Genomic DNA, 21,577 nt, shown 5'->3' with positions numbered 1-21,577 from the left:
ACTCCAGCCTCTTACGGCTCCAACAGGGGGCATGGGTGTCTGATCATCAGATCCAGTTGTACGTGTCCATACCATCTGTGAGAGAATAGAAAAATAATGGTTTAGAATTTCGAAGTTAACAATGCACACGATAAGGAATCAAAGAAGTGAAGATTTTCCTAATAGTTCCGTAGCCTCTCTGTACCGATCCGCAAGACTCTACTAAACCTGCTTGTAACTCATAACACCTATGAACCTAGAACTCTGATACCAACTTGTCATGATCCCAATTTCCCTCCGTAGGATGTCGTGATGGCACTTAGTCTCTAATACTAGGTAAGCCTATCAATTATGCGGAATACAAAACTGAAACTCAAATCTCAACATATAAAATAAATCAAATCGTGATTCAAATAGTTACAACTCCCAAAACCCGGTAGAAATAAGTCACAAGCTTTTAAGAATTATTTTAAGTGTCTCTATACATCAGAGTCTAAAGAGAATAAGGAAAACAACACAATAAGGATAGATGGGGACTCCGAGGTCTACGGATGCTGGCAGATATACCTTGAAGTCTCCGCGTACGGCTAGTTCACCGATGCCTGGTCTAATAGGAAGTACTTGGATCTACACAAAATGATGTGCAGAAGCGTAGTATGAGTACACCACAGCGGTACCCAGTAAGTTCCAAGCCTAACCTCGGCAGAGTAGTGACGAGGTCAGGTCAGGCCCTACTGGTATAATAAAAGATATGGTGTAAAGTTTAATAATATAATAATGATAATGACAATGGAGATGAATCTAGTAAGTGGTATGTCATAATTTAACTATACAGGATAAGGGCAAATAACACCTCGCGGAAGGAAAACAAAAGTTTACAACTTTAAGGAAAACACCAAAAATAACCAAAGGCAAATGCAACCATAAAGAAAGATCAACAAGGGTACTCCCGAGGTACCTTCTCGTAGTCCCAAATCATAAACAAATTCACAATATCTCATTTTCTTATATCACCGCGGGCCTTCACATTTAATTTTTAAAGAAAATATTTTTTTCTGAAATAGCATCCTGCGTTTTAGCCACCATTATCACACCGCATGATTTCTAGTAGTTCCTCTACTAGCCACGTGTATCAAGTTACCCTTATCTCACCGCATGCGTTTCAACACCCAGACCTTTTACCACCGCATGCGTATCAATATCACAATATATCATAATTTGCACCTCAAGTGTCCAAATATTTCAACTTGCCAAAATAAATCAACAACAACAATATTTTCCACAATAAGGAGCTCACAGCTCAATCACAATGAGTATAAAAATCTCATAAAATATTCGGGAATGAATAACTCAGCAAAAATAATATTTCACAATTTTAGCACGTTGCCTCAATACCAAATTTAAAAATGTCAACTACTTCATATTAATAATAATTCAATTAAGAAATTAAACTTTCAAATATTGAGCACAGAATAAAAGAAATAAAGTTTCAACTAAACAGGTAAAGAAATTAAGAGGAAAAATGTCGGAAAAATTTAAAATGAAAATATAGATCAATGATGATGAACATAACTGGATAAAATAATTTAATTAATGTGTAACTGAGATCTACACAATTTAAAACCACAGTTTTCCACATTTAGCTCGTGTACGCACTCGTCGCCTCGCGTACACGATTTTCCACACATCACAATTATCATACCAATACCAATCCTTAGGAGAATTTTCCTCACACAAGGTTAGACAAGTCACTTACCTTGAATCTCGCTCAATCAATCGATAAGATGCCTTTCCCTTGATTTTCCGACTCCGAATGGCCCAAATCTTTCACTGTAGCAAATTTCTTTGAGAATTGAATAATGAAACACCCTAAAGCAAACAATGGTACATCAAATGATCTGTTCCAAATGAACGTGCAACAGTAAGCTCCGATCAAAAATTGTCCCGAACTTGAACCGTGACCGGAGTTTGAATAGGAGATTCGTCGGCGACGACCTCGAGCACAGAGCGTCACGGGATTAAAGGAATATTTTGGAGCTGTTTTCTCGGCGAACATGACAGCGATTTGAGCTATTGTTTTTGAACATTTTGGAACATTCTGGGGTTGGTTTGGGGCTAGATTTTGCATCTAGTTTGGAGCTGTTTGGTGCTATTTTTAGCTAATTTTGCAGGTGATTTTCGTTGGAAAAATGAGCTGTTTTTTTAGGTCATTTTTTTTGGACTTTTTTTGGGGAGATTTCGGGATGGAATTTGCAGATTTTAGATCTGGTTTTGCAGGTTTTAGTGAGGAAAACAAGGGCTGTTTTGGGGTTGTTTTCAGGTTGGAGTTTGGTGCATTTTTTGGCTGGATTCTGAGGTGTTTTAATGGAGATTCAATGGTTGTTTTTGGGTGGTCTTTGAGAGACTTTTGGTCTGGTTTTTCATGGAGGAAGAAGTCTGCCTTTTTGTTGATGAAAGAGAAACCGACTAGTCATTTTTTCTTTTTCTTTTTTTCCCCCTTTTTTCTCACTCTTCTCTCTTATGTGCAAAGAATGTCCAAATTTGATCCGTTAACCATCCGAAACATACCCGAGGCCCGGGGACCTCAATCAAATATACCAATAAATCTGAAAATATGATATGAACTTAGTCGAAGCCTCAAATCATATCAAACAATGCTAAAAACACAAATCATATCCCAGTTCAAGCTTAATAAAACTAAGAAATTTCAACTTCTACATTCGATAGCGAAACCTATCAAATCAAGTCTGATTGACCTCAAATTTTGCACACAAGTCATAAATGACATAACAAACCTATGAAAATTTTAAGAACTAAATTCCGACTCCGATATCAAAAAGTCAACTCCCCAGTCAAACTTCCAAATTTAATTCATATTTTAGCCATTTCAAGCTTAATTTAACTACGTACTTCCAAATAAAATTTTGGACACACTACTAAGTCCAAAATTACCATACGGTGCTGTTGAAATTATTTAAATTCTATTTCGGGGTCGTTTACACATAAGTCAATAACCGGTCAACCTTTTCAACTTAAGTTTTCAACCTTGAGACTAAGTGTCTCAATTCATTCTGAAATCTCTCCGGACTCGAACTGACTAACCCGACAAGTCACATTACAGCTAGAAAGTACAGAATGAGCAGTAAAGTAGGGGAATGGGGATACAACTCTCAAAAATGACCAGCCGGGTCGTTACAACCCTAGGTTGGCGAGCAACATATCTCAGTAGGAATCTCGTGCCATCATACCGGCACCGGTTGCTCCACCACCCGCCCGGCCAGCTAGGGGTAGGGGTCAGACAGCTAGAGGTGGAGGACAGCCAGTTAGAGGCCGTCCTAGAGATGTAGCTCCGAGTGGTAGGGCCCAGCCCCGATTTTATGCTTTTCCAGCTAGGCTTGAGGCCGAGTCATCCGATTTCGTGATTACAGGTATTGTTCCAGTTTTCCATAGGGATGCTTTAGTTTTATTTGATCCGGGATCTACTTATTACTATGTGTCCTCCTACTTTGCTTCATATTTGGTTGTGCCTCTTAATTTTTTTAAGTGCTTCTCTACACGTGTCCACACTGGTGGGGGATTCTATCATTGTAGATCATGTCTATCATTCGTGCGTGGTTACTATTGGGAGTCTTGAGACTAGTGTGGATCTTCTACTTCTCGACATGGTAGATTTTGACGTCATACTAGGTATGGATTGGCTATCACCCTATCATGCTATATTGGATTGTCATGCCAAGACGGTGACCTTAGCCATGCCAGGGTTACCTCGATTAGAGTGGAAAGGAACTCCTGATCATTCTACCAGTAGGGTTATTTCCTATATAAAGGCTCGTAGCATGGTCGAGAAGGGATGTCTATCCTATTTGGCTTATATTCGCGATCCCAGAGCGGATGTTCCTTCTGTGGATTCAGTCCCAGTTATTCGTGAAGTTCCAGAAGTATTTCTTGTATATTTGTCGGGGATGCTACCCGACAGAGATATTGACTTTTGTATCGATTTGGCTATGGGTACTCAGCCCATTTCTATTCCACCATACCGTATGACCCCATCCGAGTTGAAAGAATTGAAGGATAAGTTACAAGACTTGCTTGATCAGGGATTCATTAGACCTAGTGTCTCGCCTAGTGGTGCACCAGTGTTATTTGTAAAGAAGAAAGATGGTTCAATGCGGATGTGTATAGATTATCGACAGTTGAACATGGCTACTTTCAAGAACAAGTATCCATTGCCAAGAATCGATGATCTATTTGATCAACTTTAGGGTGCCAAGGTATTTTTGAAGATTGACTTGAGGTCTGGCTATCATCAGTTAAAGATTAGGGCATCTGATGTCCCTAAGACAGCTTTTCGGACCCGGTATGGGCATTATGAATTCTTAGTGATGTCATTCAGGCTTACCAATGCATTAGCAGCATTTATGGATTTGATGAATCGGGTGTTCAAGCCCTATCTGAATTCATTTTTGGTTGTATTCAATGATGACATCTTGATTTACTCCAGCAGTCAAGAGGAGCATGAGCAACATCTTCGGATTGTGATTCAAACTTTGAAAAATAATCAGTTATATGCCAAATTTTCAAAATGCGAGTTTTGGTTAAACTTAGTTGCCTTTTTGGGGCATGTTGTATCGACAGAAGGCATAAAGGTGGATCCTACGAAGATTGAGTTAGTTCAGAACTGGCCTAGGCCTACTTCAGTTACAGAGATACAAAGTTTTTTGGGTTTGGTGGGTTATCATCGCCGGTTTGTGGAAGGGTTTTCATCAATAGCAAGCCCATTGATCAGACTGACCCAGAAAGGTGTCCCATTTAGATTGTCAGACGAGTGTGAGTTGAGCTTTCAGAAGCTCAAGACTGCTTTGACTACGGCGCCAGTATTGGTACTGCCCACAGGTTTAGGATCTTATAAGGTATATTTTGATGCATCTCACATTGGGCTTGGTGCAGTATTAATGCAAGATGTCAGGATGATTGCATACGCGTCGCAACAATTGAAAGTGCAAAAGAAGAATTATCTTTTTCATGACTTAGAATTGGCAGCCATTGTTCATGTGCTGAAAATTTGGAGGTATTACCTTTACGGTGTCTCGTATGAGGTATTTACTGATCATCGTAGCCTACAGTATCTGTTCAAACAAAAATATCTCAATTTGAGGCAGAGAAGATAGTTGGAGCTGTTGAAAACTATGATATCACCATTTTGTAGCACCTCGGAAAGGCCAATGTGGTGGCCGATGCTTTGAGTAGAAAGGCTGTGAGTATGGGCAGCCTTGTGTATATTCCGGTTGGTGAGAGGTCGTTAGCTGCAGATATTAAGACTTTGGCCAATCAGTTTGTGAGGTTAGATGTTTCAGAATCCAGTCGTGTTCTAGCCTGCACAGTCGCTCGGTCTTCTATATATGAGCGCATCAGAGGGAGACAATACGATGATCCTCATTTTCTTGTCCTTAAGGACACGGTGCAGCACGGTGGTGCCAAGCACGTTGATGTGGGAGATGATGAAGTTCTGCGGATGTAGGGTCGTATTTGTGTTCCTAATGTGGATGGGCTTCGTGAATTAATTCTTGAAGAGGCCCACAGTTCCCGGTATTCTATTCATCTGGGTGCCACCAAAATGTATCAAGATTTGCGGCAACATTATTGGTGGAGGAGAATGAAAAAGGATATAGTTGCATATGTAGCTCGGTGTCTGAATTGTCAGCAAGTTAAGTACGAGCATCAGAGACCTGGTGGTTTGCTTCAGAAGTTAGAAATTCCTGAGTGGAAGTGGGAGAGTATCACTATGGATTTTGTTGTTGGACTTCCACAGACTCAGAGAAAATTCGACTCGGTTTGGGTTATTGTGGATAGGTTGACCAAGTCAGTTCATTCCAGTGGCAGTTACCTATTCTTCAAAGCGGTTAGCTGAAATTTACATTCGTGAGATTGTCCGCCTTCATGGTGTGCCCATGCCTATTATTTCTGATCGAGGTACGCAGTTTACCTCGCACTTCTAGAGGGTTGTACAGCGTAAGTTAGGCACGCGGGTTGAGTTGAGTACAACATTTCATCCACAGACAAATGGACAGTCAGAACGCACTATTCAGATATTAGAAGATATGCTTCGCGCTTGTGTTATAGAGTTTGGAGGTTCTTGGGATCAGTTCTTGCCACTTGCAGAGTTTGCCTATAATAATAGCTACCAGTCGAGCATTCAGATGGCTCCATATGAAGCATTATACGGGAGACGATGTCATTCGCCAGTTGGCTGGTTTGAACCAGGAGAGGCTCGGTTGTTTGGTACCGATTTGGTACAGGATGCCTTGGATAAGGTCAAGATTATTCAGGATCGACTTCGCACAGCTCAGTCTAGGCAAAAGAGTTATGCCGACCGTAAGGTTTGTGACGTTGAATTCATGGAAGGATAAAAAGTATTGCTTCGAGTTTCACCTATGAAAGGTGTAATGAGATTCGGAAAGAAGGGCAAGTTGAGCCCTAGGTATATCGGACCCTTTGAAATTCTTGAAAGGGTGGGTGAAGTAGTCTACATGCTTGCACTACCACCTAGTTTATTAGCAATTCATCTGGTATTCCATGTATCCATGCTCTGTAAATATCATGGTGATCCGCCCCATGTGTTAGACTTCAGCTCAGTTCAATTGGACAAAGATTTTACTTATGAGGAGGAGCCGATAGCTATTCTATCTCGGCAGGTCCGTTAGTTGAGGTCTAAGAGTTATCCTTCAGTTTGGGTATAATGGAGAGGTCAACCGATTGAGGCAGCTACCTGGGAGTCTGAGTCGGACATATGGAGCAAATATCCACATCTTATCACTAGCTCAGGTACTTCTCTAATTCCGTTCGAGGACGAACGTTTGTTTTAGAGGTGGAGATTGTGATGACCCAAAAATGTCATCTTTAATTTAAACGTTCATTTCTATGTTCTATGAAGATGTTAAGAGCTTACTTGCTATGAGTTACATATCACTTGAATAGTTGATGTTAATGGCATTCCTTTTCTAGTAATATATTGAAATGATGCCAGTATTATTTTCATGTTGTGTAACGTTGATTGGATTATGTATGTGTTGTTAGGATTGGTTTCTGGGATTCTTTGGCAGGTGGATAGGCCTAGTTACAAAGGAATCTGGCAAAATTTTGGAAATTTTGGGAGTTAGTAAAAATTCGGGAAATTGAAATGGGTGAAAGAAGAGATAAGTTATGTTATGTGTTTGGGGGCGGACTCTACTTCTCATTTGATGACTATTAATATTATGGATACCAATTGTATATAATAACAAGTATATGAGGCATATTATAAGTGATGTGGGGTCTAAGGAGAGGCCTAAGTCTAAGTCAAGTTGGAAAATTTCATAATAGACTAAAGTTTCAAATGGGTACGCACAAGACCAAACTTTGAACGATCATATCTACCTATATATAAGAAATTATATGATGATCCACCTATTAAATTAAATATCTTCGAGTCTAGTTTCTAACTCTTCAAACCATTTGTCATTTTGACACTCCTACAAGAAGTTAGGACCGAATTACCAAAGGCTGGCAGAATGCGAGTCTGCGGCCAAATCTGCGATCGCAGAACCATTATGCGATCGTAGAAGTACTTATGCGACCACAAAACTGGTCGCATACCTGTCCATAGAAGCCCATTTCTGGGCACCGATTCTGTGGTGCATTGTGCAACCCGCATACTCATTCTGTGGTCCATTATGCGATCGCAGACCCGATTTCGGAGGGTTAATTTTTTCTATTTTCATAACCAACCCCATTTTGATAAATAGGCTTTGGGGCTTATTCTGGGGCAATTATCTAATGATTTTTGAGAGAAGTGAGAGTGTTTTAGAGAGAGACAGAAGCTCAAGTGCTTTGTTCATCAAAAATCTTGTTCAAGCTTTGAAATCCAACAAGGAATTATTACAAGATCTTCACCCAAGAGGTAAGGTTCTAACCCCTATTCTTCAATTTCTAGTTTGGGTAAAGATGAGTGATTGTGAGTGTGTTTCTTCCATGTGAGAGTATTAGTTATACATGCTTGTACCAATAATGTTATGGGAAGATGGTTGAGTTCAATTGGGTAAATATTGGATTGAAAATGGTAGATATCTTCAAACAAAATTTTAGTTGAGAATTTGAAAGGCAACCCGATATCGGAATTCGATAATTTTTGTATGGTTGAACTCGTATCGGAACGGGTTTTCGGATTTTGTGAGTTTTTTCAGGTTTCGATACGTGGGTCCCACTGTTGATTTTTAAAATAAATTTTGGATTTTAATCCAAAAAATTTATAATTTCATATAGAATTAGTTCCTATGATTCGTGTTGAGTATGTTGAGTTGTTTGTGATTATATTCGAAGCTTTCAGACACGAATTCGCGAGGCAAAGGTGTATTGGAATCTTGAAATTTGTTTGCAAAGCGAGGTAAGTATCGTGGTTAACCTTGAGTTGAGGGAATAGAACCCTTAAATTATTTGTTATGTGAAATGCATGTGAACAACGTATAGGCGAGCTGACGAGTGTCTATACGTCGTCAAATTAATTATTTGCATAATTACTTGAAAAATCATAAATCGTTTTAAATCATGAATTAATTATTATATTAATTGTTTCTCTCATGTTCTTTGCTCAATATCATGCCTTGAATCCATGCTATAATTGCTACATGCTTATTTGATTTATGTGACTTAATTGTCACTTGACGTTTAGCATACTAATTATTAAAATGCCTATTACTTCCTTAATTTCCATAATTAATTGTTACTTGTCATCACTTATTTATAATAAATCATAATTATTGTATGCTTGTTGTCTTATAATTTAACATTAATTGTTGCATTTATTCGAGTAATTTCTTTTATAAGAATTGGTAAATGAATAGCGGGTTGCACGCCGCAACGGAAATGAAAGTGAATATATTGGAGGAGTGGGTTGCACGCTGCAACAGAATTGATTGAAATGAATATATTGGAGGAGCGAGTTGCACGCTGCAACAGAATTGATTGAAATAAATATATTGGAGGAGCGGGTTGCACGCCGCAACAGAACTGATTAAAAAGATATATTGGGATTGGGTTGCACACCGCAACATAATTGATTATGAATATATTGTGGGATCGGGTTGCACGCCGCAACGGAAACTGATTGAAATAATAATTGGTTATGATTGTCGAGTTGGCTTCAACTATTGAAAAGAGATACTTGTTTTATTTCTATTATTGTTGTTATTATTGTTATTGCATACATATTAATGTAAGTGACCTGCCTTAGCCTCGTCACTACTTCATCAAGGTTAGGCTCGTCACTTACTGGGGTACATGGGGTCGGTTGTACTCATACTACACTCTGCACTTCTTGTGCAGATACCGGAGTTGGTCCCAATGGCGTATAGTATATTTGCTCGGATTCAGCTATTCGCAGGAGACTTGAGGTATAGCTGCATGACGTTCGCAGTTCTGAAGTCCCCTTCTACTTTATCATAGCTTTGTATTTCTTTCAGACAGATTTATTTTTATTCAGACCTTTATTTGTATTATTCTAGTAGCTCGTGCACTTGTGACACTAATTCTGGGATGGTATTTAGACATCGCTATTATTATGGATTATTCACTACGTTTCAGATATTACTTCCGTATTTGTTTTTTATTATTAATTAATTTAAAAATTATTTTAAAATGGCTAATATTATTCTAACGTTGGCTTGCCTAGCAAGTGAAATGTTAGACGCCATTACGGTCCCGAATGTGAGAATTTTGGGTCTTGACAAGTAGTTTCGACGTTGTTTGACATGATTTGAGACCTTGAGTAGGGTCGCGTTATGTTACAGGACTGGTTGGTATATTTGAACGGGGTACCGAGTGGCTTGGGTGAGTTTCGGGGTGAGTTTTAAACGAGTTTCGGCACTTCGTCACTCTGATGATGTTTTGGAACAGTTGAAGTGCGGAGGGCACATTTTGAAGTGCGGATGTGCGTCCGCAAACTCCCAAAGTGCGGAGGCAGTGGTAATTATGCTGACCGTAGTTGAAATTGCGCGGTCCGCAGAATTCCTCTCGCGGCCGCAGAAAGAGATTCTGCAGCTTCGATGGTCCGACATCGGAAGTTTATATCTTTTAATCTACAAGGAATTTGGAGATGAGGCAAAAACGAAAGTTGTAGCCCTTTGAGTCTAGTTTTTAGAAATGTATACCATTAATCATTTGGATATTTGTAGATAAAGTTAAAGTCAATTTACCGAAGCATGCTAATGTAGAGCTGCTGAAGTGCGGCCACACAATTTAGATTACGGCCGCAGAACGTGGGATGTGCGGACCACACAAAAATAATGTGCGGTTAGCACATTGGGAGATCAGATGTGGTACCATATAAATGAGGATTTCATCTCATTTTTCACTTTTAGACCTAGAGAGCTTGGTTTGTGGCGATATTTCGTGGGTTTTTCAAGAAATTTATCGGGGTAAGCGATTCTAACTCGAATTGGTTAATATACATGAATATATCATTGTTTTCATCATTCAATTAGTATTTTGAGATGGAAATTTGGAAAAAATTATAGAACTTCATAAACTACAATTTTAGGATTCGAAGGGCAATCCGATGTTAGAATTCGACTCGTATCGGAACGGGTGTTCAGATTTCGTGAGTTTTTTCGAGATTCGATATGTGGGCCCCATTGTTGATTTTTTAAGATTAATTTCGGATTTTAATTAGTAAAATTAGTAATTTTATTTGGAATTAATTCCTACGATTCGTGTTGAGTATATTGGATTGTTTGTGACTAGATTTGAAGCTTTTGGACACCAATTCATGAGGCAAAGGTTTATTGGAATCTTGAATTTGGTTGCGAAGAGAGGTAAGTGTCGTGGTTAACCTTGACTTGAGGGAATTGAACTCTTGAATTATTTGTTAAGTGAATTTCATATGTAATGACGTATAGGCGAGGTGACGAGTGCCTTTACGTCGTCAAATTGATTGTTTGCATATTTATCTAAAAATCATAAATTATTTTAAATCATGAATTAATTATTATATTACTTATTTCTCTCATATTCCTTGTCCAATATTATGTCCTGAATTTATGCTATAATTGCTACATGCTTATTGAATTATGTGTCTTAATTGCTACTTGACATTTAGCACATTAATTATTAAATTGCCTATTTTCTCCCCGATTTCCATAATTAATTTCTACTTGGCATTACTTGTTTCCTAAATAAATCATAATAATTGTATGCTTTGTTGCCTAATAATTTCTTATTAAATGTGGTATTTATTGGAGTATTTTTACTTTTAAGAGTTATTTAATTATATTGTTGGAGCTGGTGGCACGCCGCAACAGATTTGTTTTAAGTTTATATTGTTGGAGCGGGTTGCACGCCGCAACAGATTTATTGAAAGTTTATATAATGACTGCTGAATTGACTTCAATTATTGATATGATTTACCGGTCTTACTTCTATTCCTGTTATTATTATTATTATTATTATTATTATTATTATTATTATTATTATTATTATTATTATTATTATTATTATTATTATTATTATTATTATTATTATTATTATTTATTATTATTATTATTATTATTATTATTATTATTATTATTATTATTATTATTATTATTATTATTATTATTATTATTATTATTATTATTATTATTATTGCGTACAAGTTAATGTAAGCGACTTGCCTTAGCCTCGTTACTACTTCGTCGAGGTTAGGCTCGACACTTACAGAGTACATGGGGTCGGTTAAACTCATACCACACTCTGCACTTCTTGTGCTGATACCGGAGTTGGTCTTAGCGGCGTACTGTAGATTTGCTCGGATTCAACTAAGAGAGGAGACTTGAGGTATAGTTGTACAATGTTCGTAGCTCTGAAGTCCCCTTCTATTTTATCTTAGTTGTGTGCTTTCTTTCAGACAACTTTATTTTTATTCAGACCCTTGTGTGTATTATTCTAGAAGCTCGTGCACTTGTGACTTCAGTTTTGGGATGGTATTTAGATATCGTTATCATTTTGGTTTGTTTACTTTAAATTCAGTTATTATTCCGTTGTTGGTTTCTTTATTATTTAATTAAAATAAATTGTTAAAAATGGTTTAAATTGTTCTACCGTTGGCTTGCCTAGCAAGTGAAATGTTAGGCGCCATCACGGTCCCGAAGGTCGGAATTTCGGGTCGTGACATCTCCTCATGCTATACATGGAATAAGTTTTTTCAACAATGAGGGAAGCCGCTCGGCGCTTAAGTTCTTCTTTAAGTTGAGTAACCTCGACGGAAGGTTTTCCTGGGCGGATCTAGCAGATTTGAGGCTAACATCGAGCTCGTGGATAGTTGAATTAAAGAGCAGTTATGCTCAATAGTTTTCATGTACTTCTCTTCTAGCTGGGCATATTTCACCTCCACAACAACTAGCTCTTCACTTTTGGAGTTCAAGGTTGCTTCCAAGTTAAGAACTCTTTCAGCGGAGGCAACCTCACGGTCGGTTGCAGCAAGAATGGTGGTCCGGACTTCTACCCATTTGGCCATGGCCTTATCAAATTAAACCCTCAGCGGCCCAATTTCTTGGCTAAGGGTTACTACTTCTTGCTCGCTTTGCTGTAAACGAGCCTCCTCAACAACTGCCTCAGTAGCTCTGGTTTCTAGTTCTGAGAGGCAGAGAATAGTCTAGTCACGTTCCGCTAAAAGCTGATCCTGTTCAGAAGTAAGTTCTTCCTTATCACGAATCAACCTTTGAAGGCCCTCAGAAGCAAGAAAGTTGCCCTACAAAATATGAAGAGGTAAAATTTAGAATATATTCTTTCAAAAGTAGAAGAAATAACATAGGAAGGAAGGAACGTACCGTCGCACGTTATGCATAGCATTGTTCAACAAACACTCTCCTGAGAGTGTCTGAATCTTTTTCCTGTCTTTTTCTGAAGCCAAAGGATTTAGGTAATTAGCAATCTCCACCGGCCGTGATAGTAGGTTGCACCCGGTAGAGACCGAAAGAATAATGTTCCTCCTCCTTTGTGGATCTTCAGAAGGAGCAGCATAATTTTGCCCCATATTCCCATGAATTGGGGACTATGGAAAAGGAACACCTTCTTCATGGACAAGTGCGGCCAATGGAGATGGTGTAGCAACCACTGGTGGAGGAGTAGACGAAGAGGGAAATGATGTAGCAGTTGCTGGTGTTAGTGAAGGTGGAGATGAAGCTGAAAGAGTTGAAGAGTGAGAAGTAGCTGCATCAAATGCAGCGCTGGTTGTTTGATGCTCACCAACCAAAGATGGAAAGGACCCGGTACTCAGTCCCGCAGCACCGGTTACAGCAATTGGGGCCCGGAAGCGGGAGTTGGCATATTCTACGAAATCAGATTCTCCCCACAGTGCTGAGACGTCACCTATAGTTAGTGTAACTATCTCAACAGGTTGAGCATCCTGTTGAGATGATGAGGATCGTCGCCTTATATGTAAAGAAGCTCTCTCATCACTAGCTTCTTCATCATCATCGATCATCACAATGTCTATGACTGGCCCAGAAGTAGGACCAGTCATCATCGCCACCAGAGATAACTCGGGGGCATAAATCTTTGCCCTTTTATTCTTTTCCCTGGCCGCGGAGGAATGCATTCTCTTTGTTTGTTTATCCTCCGGTCGAGGACACCATAAAGAAGTATTTGCACCCGAAATAGGCCCGGAGATACCTGTTCAAGTAAGTGCTTCCTGAAGCAGCCTCGCTGTATCAGCAAGATCAGCCAGAACGTCCTTTTCGGGCACAACAACAGAGCCTGCAGGTAGACCTAATTCCATGAACAAGTCAGAAGGGTTTAACCAAGTTCTTCATATACAAAAATGGAAGCAAGGTAAATTTAGAGTTACTATGATTTTTGGCCTTCCACCCATATTTAAGGGCCAGTTCTTTAAATAAACTAGTTTCGGACGTTATGACGTCCAAGATCTTTTCAACCCACCGGTTTAAACCTTTCACCACCGGTGGGATCCATCGAGTTGCTGAAACATGCGAAGAGTGAAGAGATGATACGGACATAGAAGAATATCTAATAAGATGGATACTATGCAAAGAACTTACGAGTGCGGTTCCAAGAAACCCGAAAGGATGAAGCCGTTGTCATAATGATGTCATTGGTAGCAACTGCAACGGACCATTCCATCCACCCACGGTCGTTGTCATCATCCATGCGAGACAACAAAGCATGGTGGCCATGCTTGCAAAGGTTGATCATTCCCCCACGGAAGATTTTGGGGGATAGAGATTCATCATATGAGCTAAGGTTAGCTCCTCTCCAGTTTCTTGGCACAAACATCGGAGGCAGGCGATCGTCCTCCAAACTGAAGGACTTACCTGTACCAAACACACCTGGTAGCGAAGGCAAAACTCCATAATCACATAATCAACTCTCCGCTCAAAGAAAACGCACCCAAAGTAAAGCGATACGTAAAAAAGTATGTAAAACCTTCCTTGGGAAGGGTCACTCGCTCCAATAGATCAGGAGCGATAATTTCCAACTCATTGCAGCAGCAGTCCTCCTTCATAGCAGGAATACTGGAAGGAATAATGGAAGAAATGTACCTACTAACAGCCCATGTATGAGGGTTAGCAGTAAAAAAATTTTCTTCAAAATCCTTCGAAGTACTAAGCCTTCTTGGGATGATAGAACTCACTGTTGGAGGAATGGAATCCTCGGTTTTGTTCTTGTTCTTTGTAGAACCAACACATTTAGAGGAAGAAGTTATTGAAAAAGAATAAGGTAAAGAGTTTGTATTTGAAGAAAATTAGAAAAATGATGGAAAACAAGGATGCAAATTAGAAGCTCAAACAATTATGAAACGCAAAGGAAAAGAAAGTTGCGTATAAGTATAATTTTGGCGGCTAAATTCATGGCCATGATTACCTCGATAATCGGTAACGTTGTGCTGAATCATGGGATGATGCGTGTTCGGGGCATTAAATGTGAAGAGACGTGCATCTAATCAACTGTCAGAGACCTTCAGAAGGAATTATAGTAATTCTCGCCAAAAAGGTATTTCTACCAATTTTCCGGTAACATAAAGCTATGTCACCGAAAAGCAGGGGGACTATCTGTATAAGGTAAAATATGATATGACACGTAGCTAACTAAAAGGAGGACACATGGAATCCAAGATGGGATGACTGATGACCGAACACAGCCACTCCGCTTGTCACCGGAAAGGATAACATTCATAAAGGTATATTAAATGCTCTGCATCCGGTAGCATTTACTAAGGAATATTCTACAGCATTAAGAGCGACAGTCCGTTACAGAGAATTTGACATATATATTCACCGTTACATCTTCATCAATGACCCTCATAATTGACATTAAATGAGGGCATGATCCTAGGACCTCTTTCCCTAGGCATAACTATAAATACTGAGCTCACTTACCATTGTCAGGTACACGAAATGTTTGGCAAAAATATATACTATATTCTATATAGAGCTTTATACAATTTCACTTGCTTGCTTTTTGATAGCCTCATTGCTGTGTTCGGAAACTGTGTTCACGGAATCATCATTTTTGCTATTTTATCTACATTCTAAGGCTAAGTATTGTGTATTTCTTTGATTATTATATTATTTCAGGATCAAATTAGTTCACTTGTCAAGAAACCACATATAAATTCAACTGTACCGTTTTATGGGTAAACACAAGTTCGTGTGCAATGTGCTAACTTGAAACCAAGGGTGAATTTAGTTTGTTTTTACGGTATACATGAACTCATAATCTTTTTGTCAAACTAGAATTGTATGTATATATTTTGTAAAATTGATCTAATATTATATGTTAATCCTCGTGCTTTAAAAAAAGTTGAATGATGCACCTAGTTAAATGTTGAGTTATTTATCCAAAAGAACACGAAAAGATTTCCATTCGATACTCTTTTTTCTTGTTTTTTCAATGGTATAATCATGATCTAGAAATTTTAGATGCTTGGAATGCAATGTAATAAATAAACGACTTTTGGTTAGGTCGTACGTTAGTTGTGACCCGACTCACGCATTTATTATGTCAAGTTCCTTATTAGCTTTGTACTACTCGGTATTTTTCTGCCTATCACAAAGGTAATACTGTGGCCAAAATAGAAGAGTTTGAAGAAGCATAAATTTTGGTGGGCGGGTTGCCGTTTAGTGGTCAAAAAAGTAGATGCAAATCTTCAAGATTATGGTTTAAATCCTAATAGAAACAAAAAGAAAATACGATTGATAAGCAAAATTATCCGATTCCTATACTAGTGGTGATCGAATTTGTCTTTCGTCGTCTTCTAGGATAACCAAATGTCTTTTCTGATAGAGCTAATAAGAATTGCATTGCAAACGAAGAAAAGTAACTTAATTAGCTAATACCACGTATAGTATCTTTGTTTGGAAAAAAAATGAAAGAAAAGAAAAAGAAAACTTACCTCTTATAGATGCTTCAAGGTAGTGTTAGAATATACAAGCAATTGGGAGCGTCAATCAGGGAGTTATTATGGGAATCAAGGGATTTAACTTTTATATAAATTGACATGAAATAGGAATTTACACTATCAATATAATTTAGCATGTTATAGCAAATATTTATTTTTCTTACCAAATTATATATCTGACTTGATATCAACAATAACATACTTAGTTTAATCTCACAAGCGAGGTGTGGAGAAGGTAGTGTATACTCAGACCTTATCCTTACCTTGTGTAGATAGAAACACTATTTCTGTAGACTCTCGAAAACTTGATATAAACAAATATATTAATTATTGTAGATAAAATTAACCCTATGATGGTTAAAGATTGCTTATAGATGATTAGGTAGGAGTGTCCAAGTTCTTCATTTATATTCAAGATAGACCTCCTATATTGTTTTTTAAAGTTTCTTTTCCCTTCCCTTCAATAGGGAGACTAACTTTATCAACTAACTTCATCTCATAATAACTTGCCGAAGAGCTTACGATATCTTCAATAAAACAATGAAAATCTGACAACTTAGAATTTCCAACAAGAAAACATAATATCTATATATACTTTTGCAAATTTTCCTTGTATATATGGTGGAAACAAAGAATTTTCTAGCAGAAAATAGACGATCTTTGTATAAACCCTTCATTTCCCTCTATTCAATCTCACATCCGTTTATATTTTCTCTTCTCTAGTTTTTATAGCATTCATCAAGATAGTCTTGCTCGCTTCTGCGACGAATTTAGCTACAATCTTTGGGTCAAATCAAATTCTTTCAAATAGATTCATTCAATAGCTTTCATAACAATAGAAATTTGATTGGCCTTCTACGCGCCAGTGAATTAAAGAAAGATGGCAAAGTTGGTGGGGCATGTTGCAACAGGTCTTGGTTTCTTTTTAATAGGTATTTGGCATTTATTCAACCATATTAAACTACATGCTTTGCACCCAAATGGCTACACTTCTTTTCTATGGTTTCCAACTCCAAAAATAAGGCATTTAGAACTTTTCTTGATTATGATTTTCACCTTAATTTTCTTATTAAGGGAAATTTTTAGTGGCCACCATCTTCTAAATTCAGATGGAAGCATCCCTTCTAACCACCTCCACTATCTTGAACATTCATCTATCTCCTTATCTTTATTTATTTATTCATTTTTCTCCCTAATAATTGACAAAATAATTACCCCTTCACTCTCATCCCAAAATGGGATCACAAATTTTCTTGCATCTATTGCTTTTGGCCAAGAACTTCTTCTCTTTCATCTCCACTCAACTGACCATAATGGTGTTGAAGGACAATACCATTGGCTTTTACAAATAGTCATTTTTGTGTCTTTAGCCACTACCCTTTTGGCCATTCCTTTTCCTAATAATTTCTTGAACAACTTTGTAAGATCTTATAGCATTATGTTTCAAGGAATTTGGCTTATGGTCATTGGTGTCATGCTTTGGACACCAAAATTTATCCCAAAAGGTTGTTATATAAAATTAGAAGAAGGGTATCAAGTTGTTAGATGCCATGACCATAAATCTCTTGAAAGAGCAAAAGCATTAGTAAATATAGAATTTAGTTGGTATTTAATTGGGAGCACTGCTTTTGTAGTCTCTTTTTACTTATTTATTATCAAGATTTTCACAAAAAAAGTTGAGTATCAGTTATTAAAAAATAATTATGAGGACCAAGAAGAGAATTTAGAGGATGTTGAAACTCAGATGAGATCAAATGTCAGAAATGATGGTGAACTGAAGAAGTTTGTTGAAATGGGAAAAATAATATGCAAGAAGTGAGGAGTTAATTATAAAAGCAAAGCACGGGAATGTACAAAAAGGGAAAAATTTGTTTGGTGGCCGTTGTATATATTTGTTTTTATTACTATTTCTAGAAAATAGGATATTTGTTTAGTGGAAGGGAAAAAGAAAAAGTAGGAATTGGTTCAAAATATGATTGTATCGATGGCTTTTAATTAGGGAAGGAAGACATAAATTATGTATGTATATATGTATATTTATTATATATTTATTTTTTTTATTTCCGGCTGATTTTTTATCTTTTCTTTTTTTTCCAACTTCATGTTTCAACTAATTTAAATTCGCGCCGCATAAAGCCCGACTAAAGAGAAGCGCTCCTTTCCAAAAATTTCTTTCTCAGCATTTGAATCTGAAGATCGCTAATTAACAATAGAGGAATCTCATCCATCTCACAAGACCCGTGAAGGGTTGGAAGCTACAACGAAATCCTTGCTTTAGAAGTGATAACTGATTGAGAAACGAATGATTGCCGTTTCCTACTATTTAGTATTTTCTATCAATTTAATATACGCAGTAGTACAAGAAGTTATGAAAAATGCATAAGAAACTTATAATGAAGCTGAAGAAAAGACAATATCGGACTTTAATTACCTTGCTTAAACTAGGTTAAAGTTTATAGTAAGTGAAAACAAATGGTAGTAGCTGCTAAAGTGATAACTTAGATGTAATAAGTACATTATAAATATGTAAGCTACTTCTCATTCTATTTGCTAAACTTCCCATTATAAGAATAAAAATTACTTTTGTTACTTGTGCGGCACATAATGGGGTCATCGTTTCTCTAAAATAAAATGGCACTAGTAATTGTGGCGGGATAATACTTGGACTCCTAATCGTGTAAAAATATTCACAGAATCTGATTACTTATACAGAAATTTCTATAATAACATCTTGATTGATAATTAATTAAAAATAATTAACTAATCTGCTATCACAAATTTATAAACTACAATGATAATACATTATGAGTATATATAATTTAAGCTCATATTATTATATCTTAACAATCGATATGTAACATCTGAAGCCGGTTGACAAATTTGGATCATGATCATACACAATCAATCATCATCTTATTCTGATGCTATTGCGTACTGTCAATGCATAAGAATTAAACTTTTAACATGCCCGAGAAACTGCAACAATTTGGCTAGAAACTGTGGATTAAATCTGAGTCGAATCGTGTCAGCCGAAGAAGTCTAAATAAAATTGGATCAAAATCAAGATCCTTAAAAAATAGATAATTAACTTAGTATACATGATAGTCAGAAAGAAAAAGTACATGAATGGGGGACACAAACCTTTATAGTCTATATGATAAGCAGTGATATGCATATCTTTATTTACTTATATATTTATTTGGGTATATTTTTACATCAACTTAGTTCACAATTATATTTCTGGGCACAATAAATATTCAACACAACCCTAGCAACAAACTATTTTATTCCTTTCTCTTATTTTCCAACATTATATCCCTTCTTTTCTTTTAGCTTTCCATATTTCATAGAGAAAACAGTTTCCCTATTTCAACAAACCTCTTATCAATTTGGCTCTTTTCTTGAGCTTCAACATCTTCTAAACCCTTTTCATCCTCAAACTTGCTTGCTAAAAATTGGTACTCAATTTTCTCTGGATAAATATTCTTGATTAGAACTAAGTAAATGGATACTACAAAAATAGTAACCCCAACTAAATACCAACTAAATTCTATATTTATCAATGATTTTGCTCTTTCAAGGGCTTCAATATTATGGCATGTAACAACTTCATGACCATCATCTGATTTTAAAACACAACCTTTTGGGATAAACTCTGGGGTCCAAACCATGATTCCTGTGACCATAAACCAAATTCCTTGAAATATAATACTATAAGATCTCACAAAACTATTCAAGAAACTATTAGGAAAAGGAATTCCCAAAAGTGTAGTGACTAAAGTCACAAAAATAATTATTTGGAGAAGCCAATGATACTGTCCTTCAACACCCATATGGTCAGTTGAGTGAAGATGGAAGAGAAGAAATTCTTGGCCAAAAGCAATGGATGCAAGAAATTGTGTAAGTCCATATTGGATTTGGGGTGAAAGTGTAACTTTGTCAAAGATGATGGAGAAAAGTGCATATACAAAGAAAGTTAGGGAGATGTTTGAATGTTCAAAACTTCTAAGATGATTAGATGGAATAGTTCCATCAATATCTAGAGGTTGGTGTTTTTCTGGACCTATAAAAAGTTCCATAGATATTGAAATAATGGTACCAAACATAATCAAGAAAAGTTCTAAATACCTTATTTTTGGAGTTGGAAACCATGAAAGTGAAGTGTAGGAATTTCGGTGCAAAGCATGTAGTTTAATATGGTTAAGCAAATGCCAAATACCAATAAAAAAGAAACCAAGACCTGGTGCTACATGCCCTACCAAAGAGCCCATTTTTTCTGTTTTCTAGAGGTTGCAAAAAGCTTATTTTTGGTTCTTGTTAGTAGGAAAAAATTGATTGGGGAAGAGTGGATATATATAATGGCTTGGCAACATGGAAATGATCATATAATAGCTCAATAGGTATGGGAAGGTTGTTATAGTCAGTGGTGGAATCAGGATTTTAATTAAGGGAAAATAGGCCTACGAAAGAAGCTAAGATGTGTATGTGTATATATATATATAACAAAAAAATATCTAGCTATACAATGTAAGTTTTGATGAAGGGGTGTCGATTCTTGAATACATATGGCTCCGCCACTGATTACAATATAATAATATACGAATTATTTCAACAATCAGTTTACTCTAAAAGACAAATATGGTAAGCAACAATTGCTTTTAGGGGTGTACAAAGAAAACCGATAAACCGCACCAAACCGATAATCCGAGTCAAACCGAGAAAAAAAACTCGACTATGGTTCGATTTGATTTGGTTTGGTGTTGGAAAAACAAATCCGACCATAATTGGTTTGATTTGGTTTTAACTAAAAAAAGTCAAATCGGAACCAAACCAATTCGACATTTCATGTATAGAATTTTTTAATATATTTATACATAAAAAATATTTATTGTAGCGTAGTTTATAAATATTTCTTAAACTTTTTCATAGTTTTATCTTTTAACGTATTATTTCAAGCTTGAATTATAATTTTGAATGCTCCAATAAGTTTTATAATCCATAAATATTAGTAACTCAAATAAATTTCAAGCCAAAATCAAATTAATACTAATGCTAATAAAAGACATTTAATTTAATTGTACTGGGAATGACAATAGTGTTGGATATCCATTTTTTTAGTTTTTTCATAGTTTAGATAAAATGTATAACGTATTTTTTTTAGTATTTAGTCAT

The 21,577-nt window shown here is 36.8% G+C and overlaps 2 protein-coding genes across 2 annotated transcripts; one reads left to right on the top strand and one right to left on the bottom strand.

Moving 5' to 3' along the window:
• Positions 1-16,883: 16,883 nt before the first annotated feature.
• On the top strand, positions 16,884-18,473 carry LOC107786532 (uncharacterized). The gene has a single exon (XM_016608020.2). It carries the CDS (start codon positions 17,286-17,288, stop codon positions 18,222-18,224), a length of 939 nt encoding a protein of 312 aa, XP_016463506.1. The 5' UTR covers positions 16,884-17,285; the 3' UTR covers positions 18,225-18,473.
• Positions 18,474-19,449: 976 nt separating this feature from the next.
• LOC107786533 (uncharacterized) lies at positions 19,450-20,773 on the bottom strand. The gene has a single exon (XM_016608021.2). It carries the CDS (start codon positions 20,674-20,676, stop codon positions 19,750-19,752), a length of 927 nt encoding a protein of 308 aa, XP_016463507.1. The 5' UTR covers positions 20,677-20,773; the 3' UTR covers positions 19,450-19,749.
• Positions 20,774-21,577: the final 804 nt, after the last annotated feature.

This window comes from Nicotiana tabacum, chromosome 9 (genome assembly GCF_000715075.1).
Source record: "Nicotiana tabacum cultivar K326 chromosome 9, ASM71507v2, whole genome shotgun sequence".
In the NCBI taxonomy this organism is placed as follows: domain Eukaryota; kingdom Viridiplantae; phylum Streptophyta; class Magnoliopsida; order Solanales; family Solanaceae; genus Nicotiana; species Nicotiana tabacum.
This window is presented reverse-complemented; position numbering and strand designations above follow the sequence as displayed.

What these genes read in the sequence shown, in the direction of transcription:
- LOC107786532 (XM_016608020.2), top strand. Translation starts at nt 17,286, where the DNA reads ATGGCAAAGTTGGTGGGGCATGTTGCAACAGGTCTTGGTTTCTTTTTA.
- LOC107786533 (XM_016608021.2), bottom strand. Translation starts at nt 20,676, where the DNA reads ATGGGCTCTTTGGTAGGGCATGTAGCACCAGGTCTTGGTTTCTTTTTT.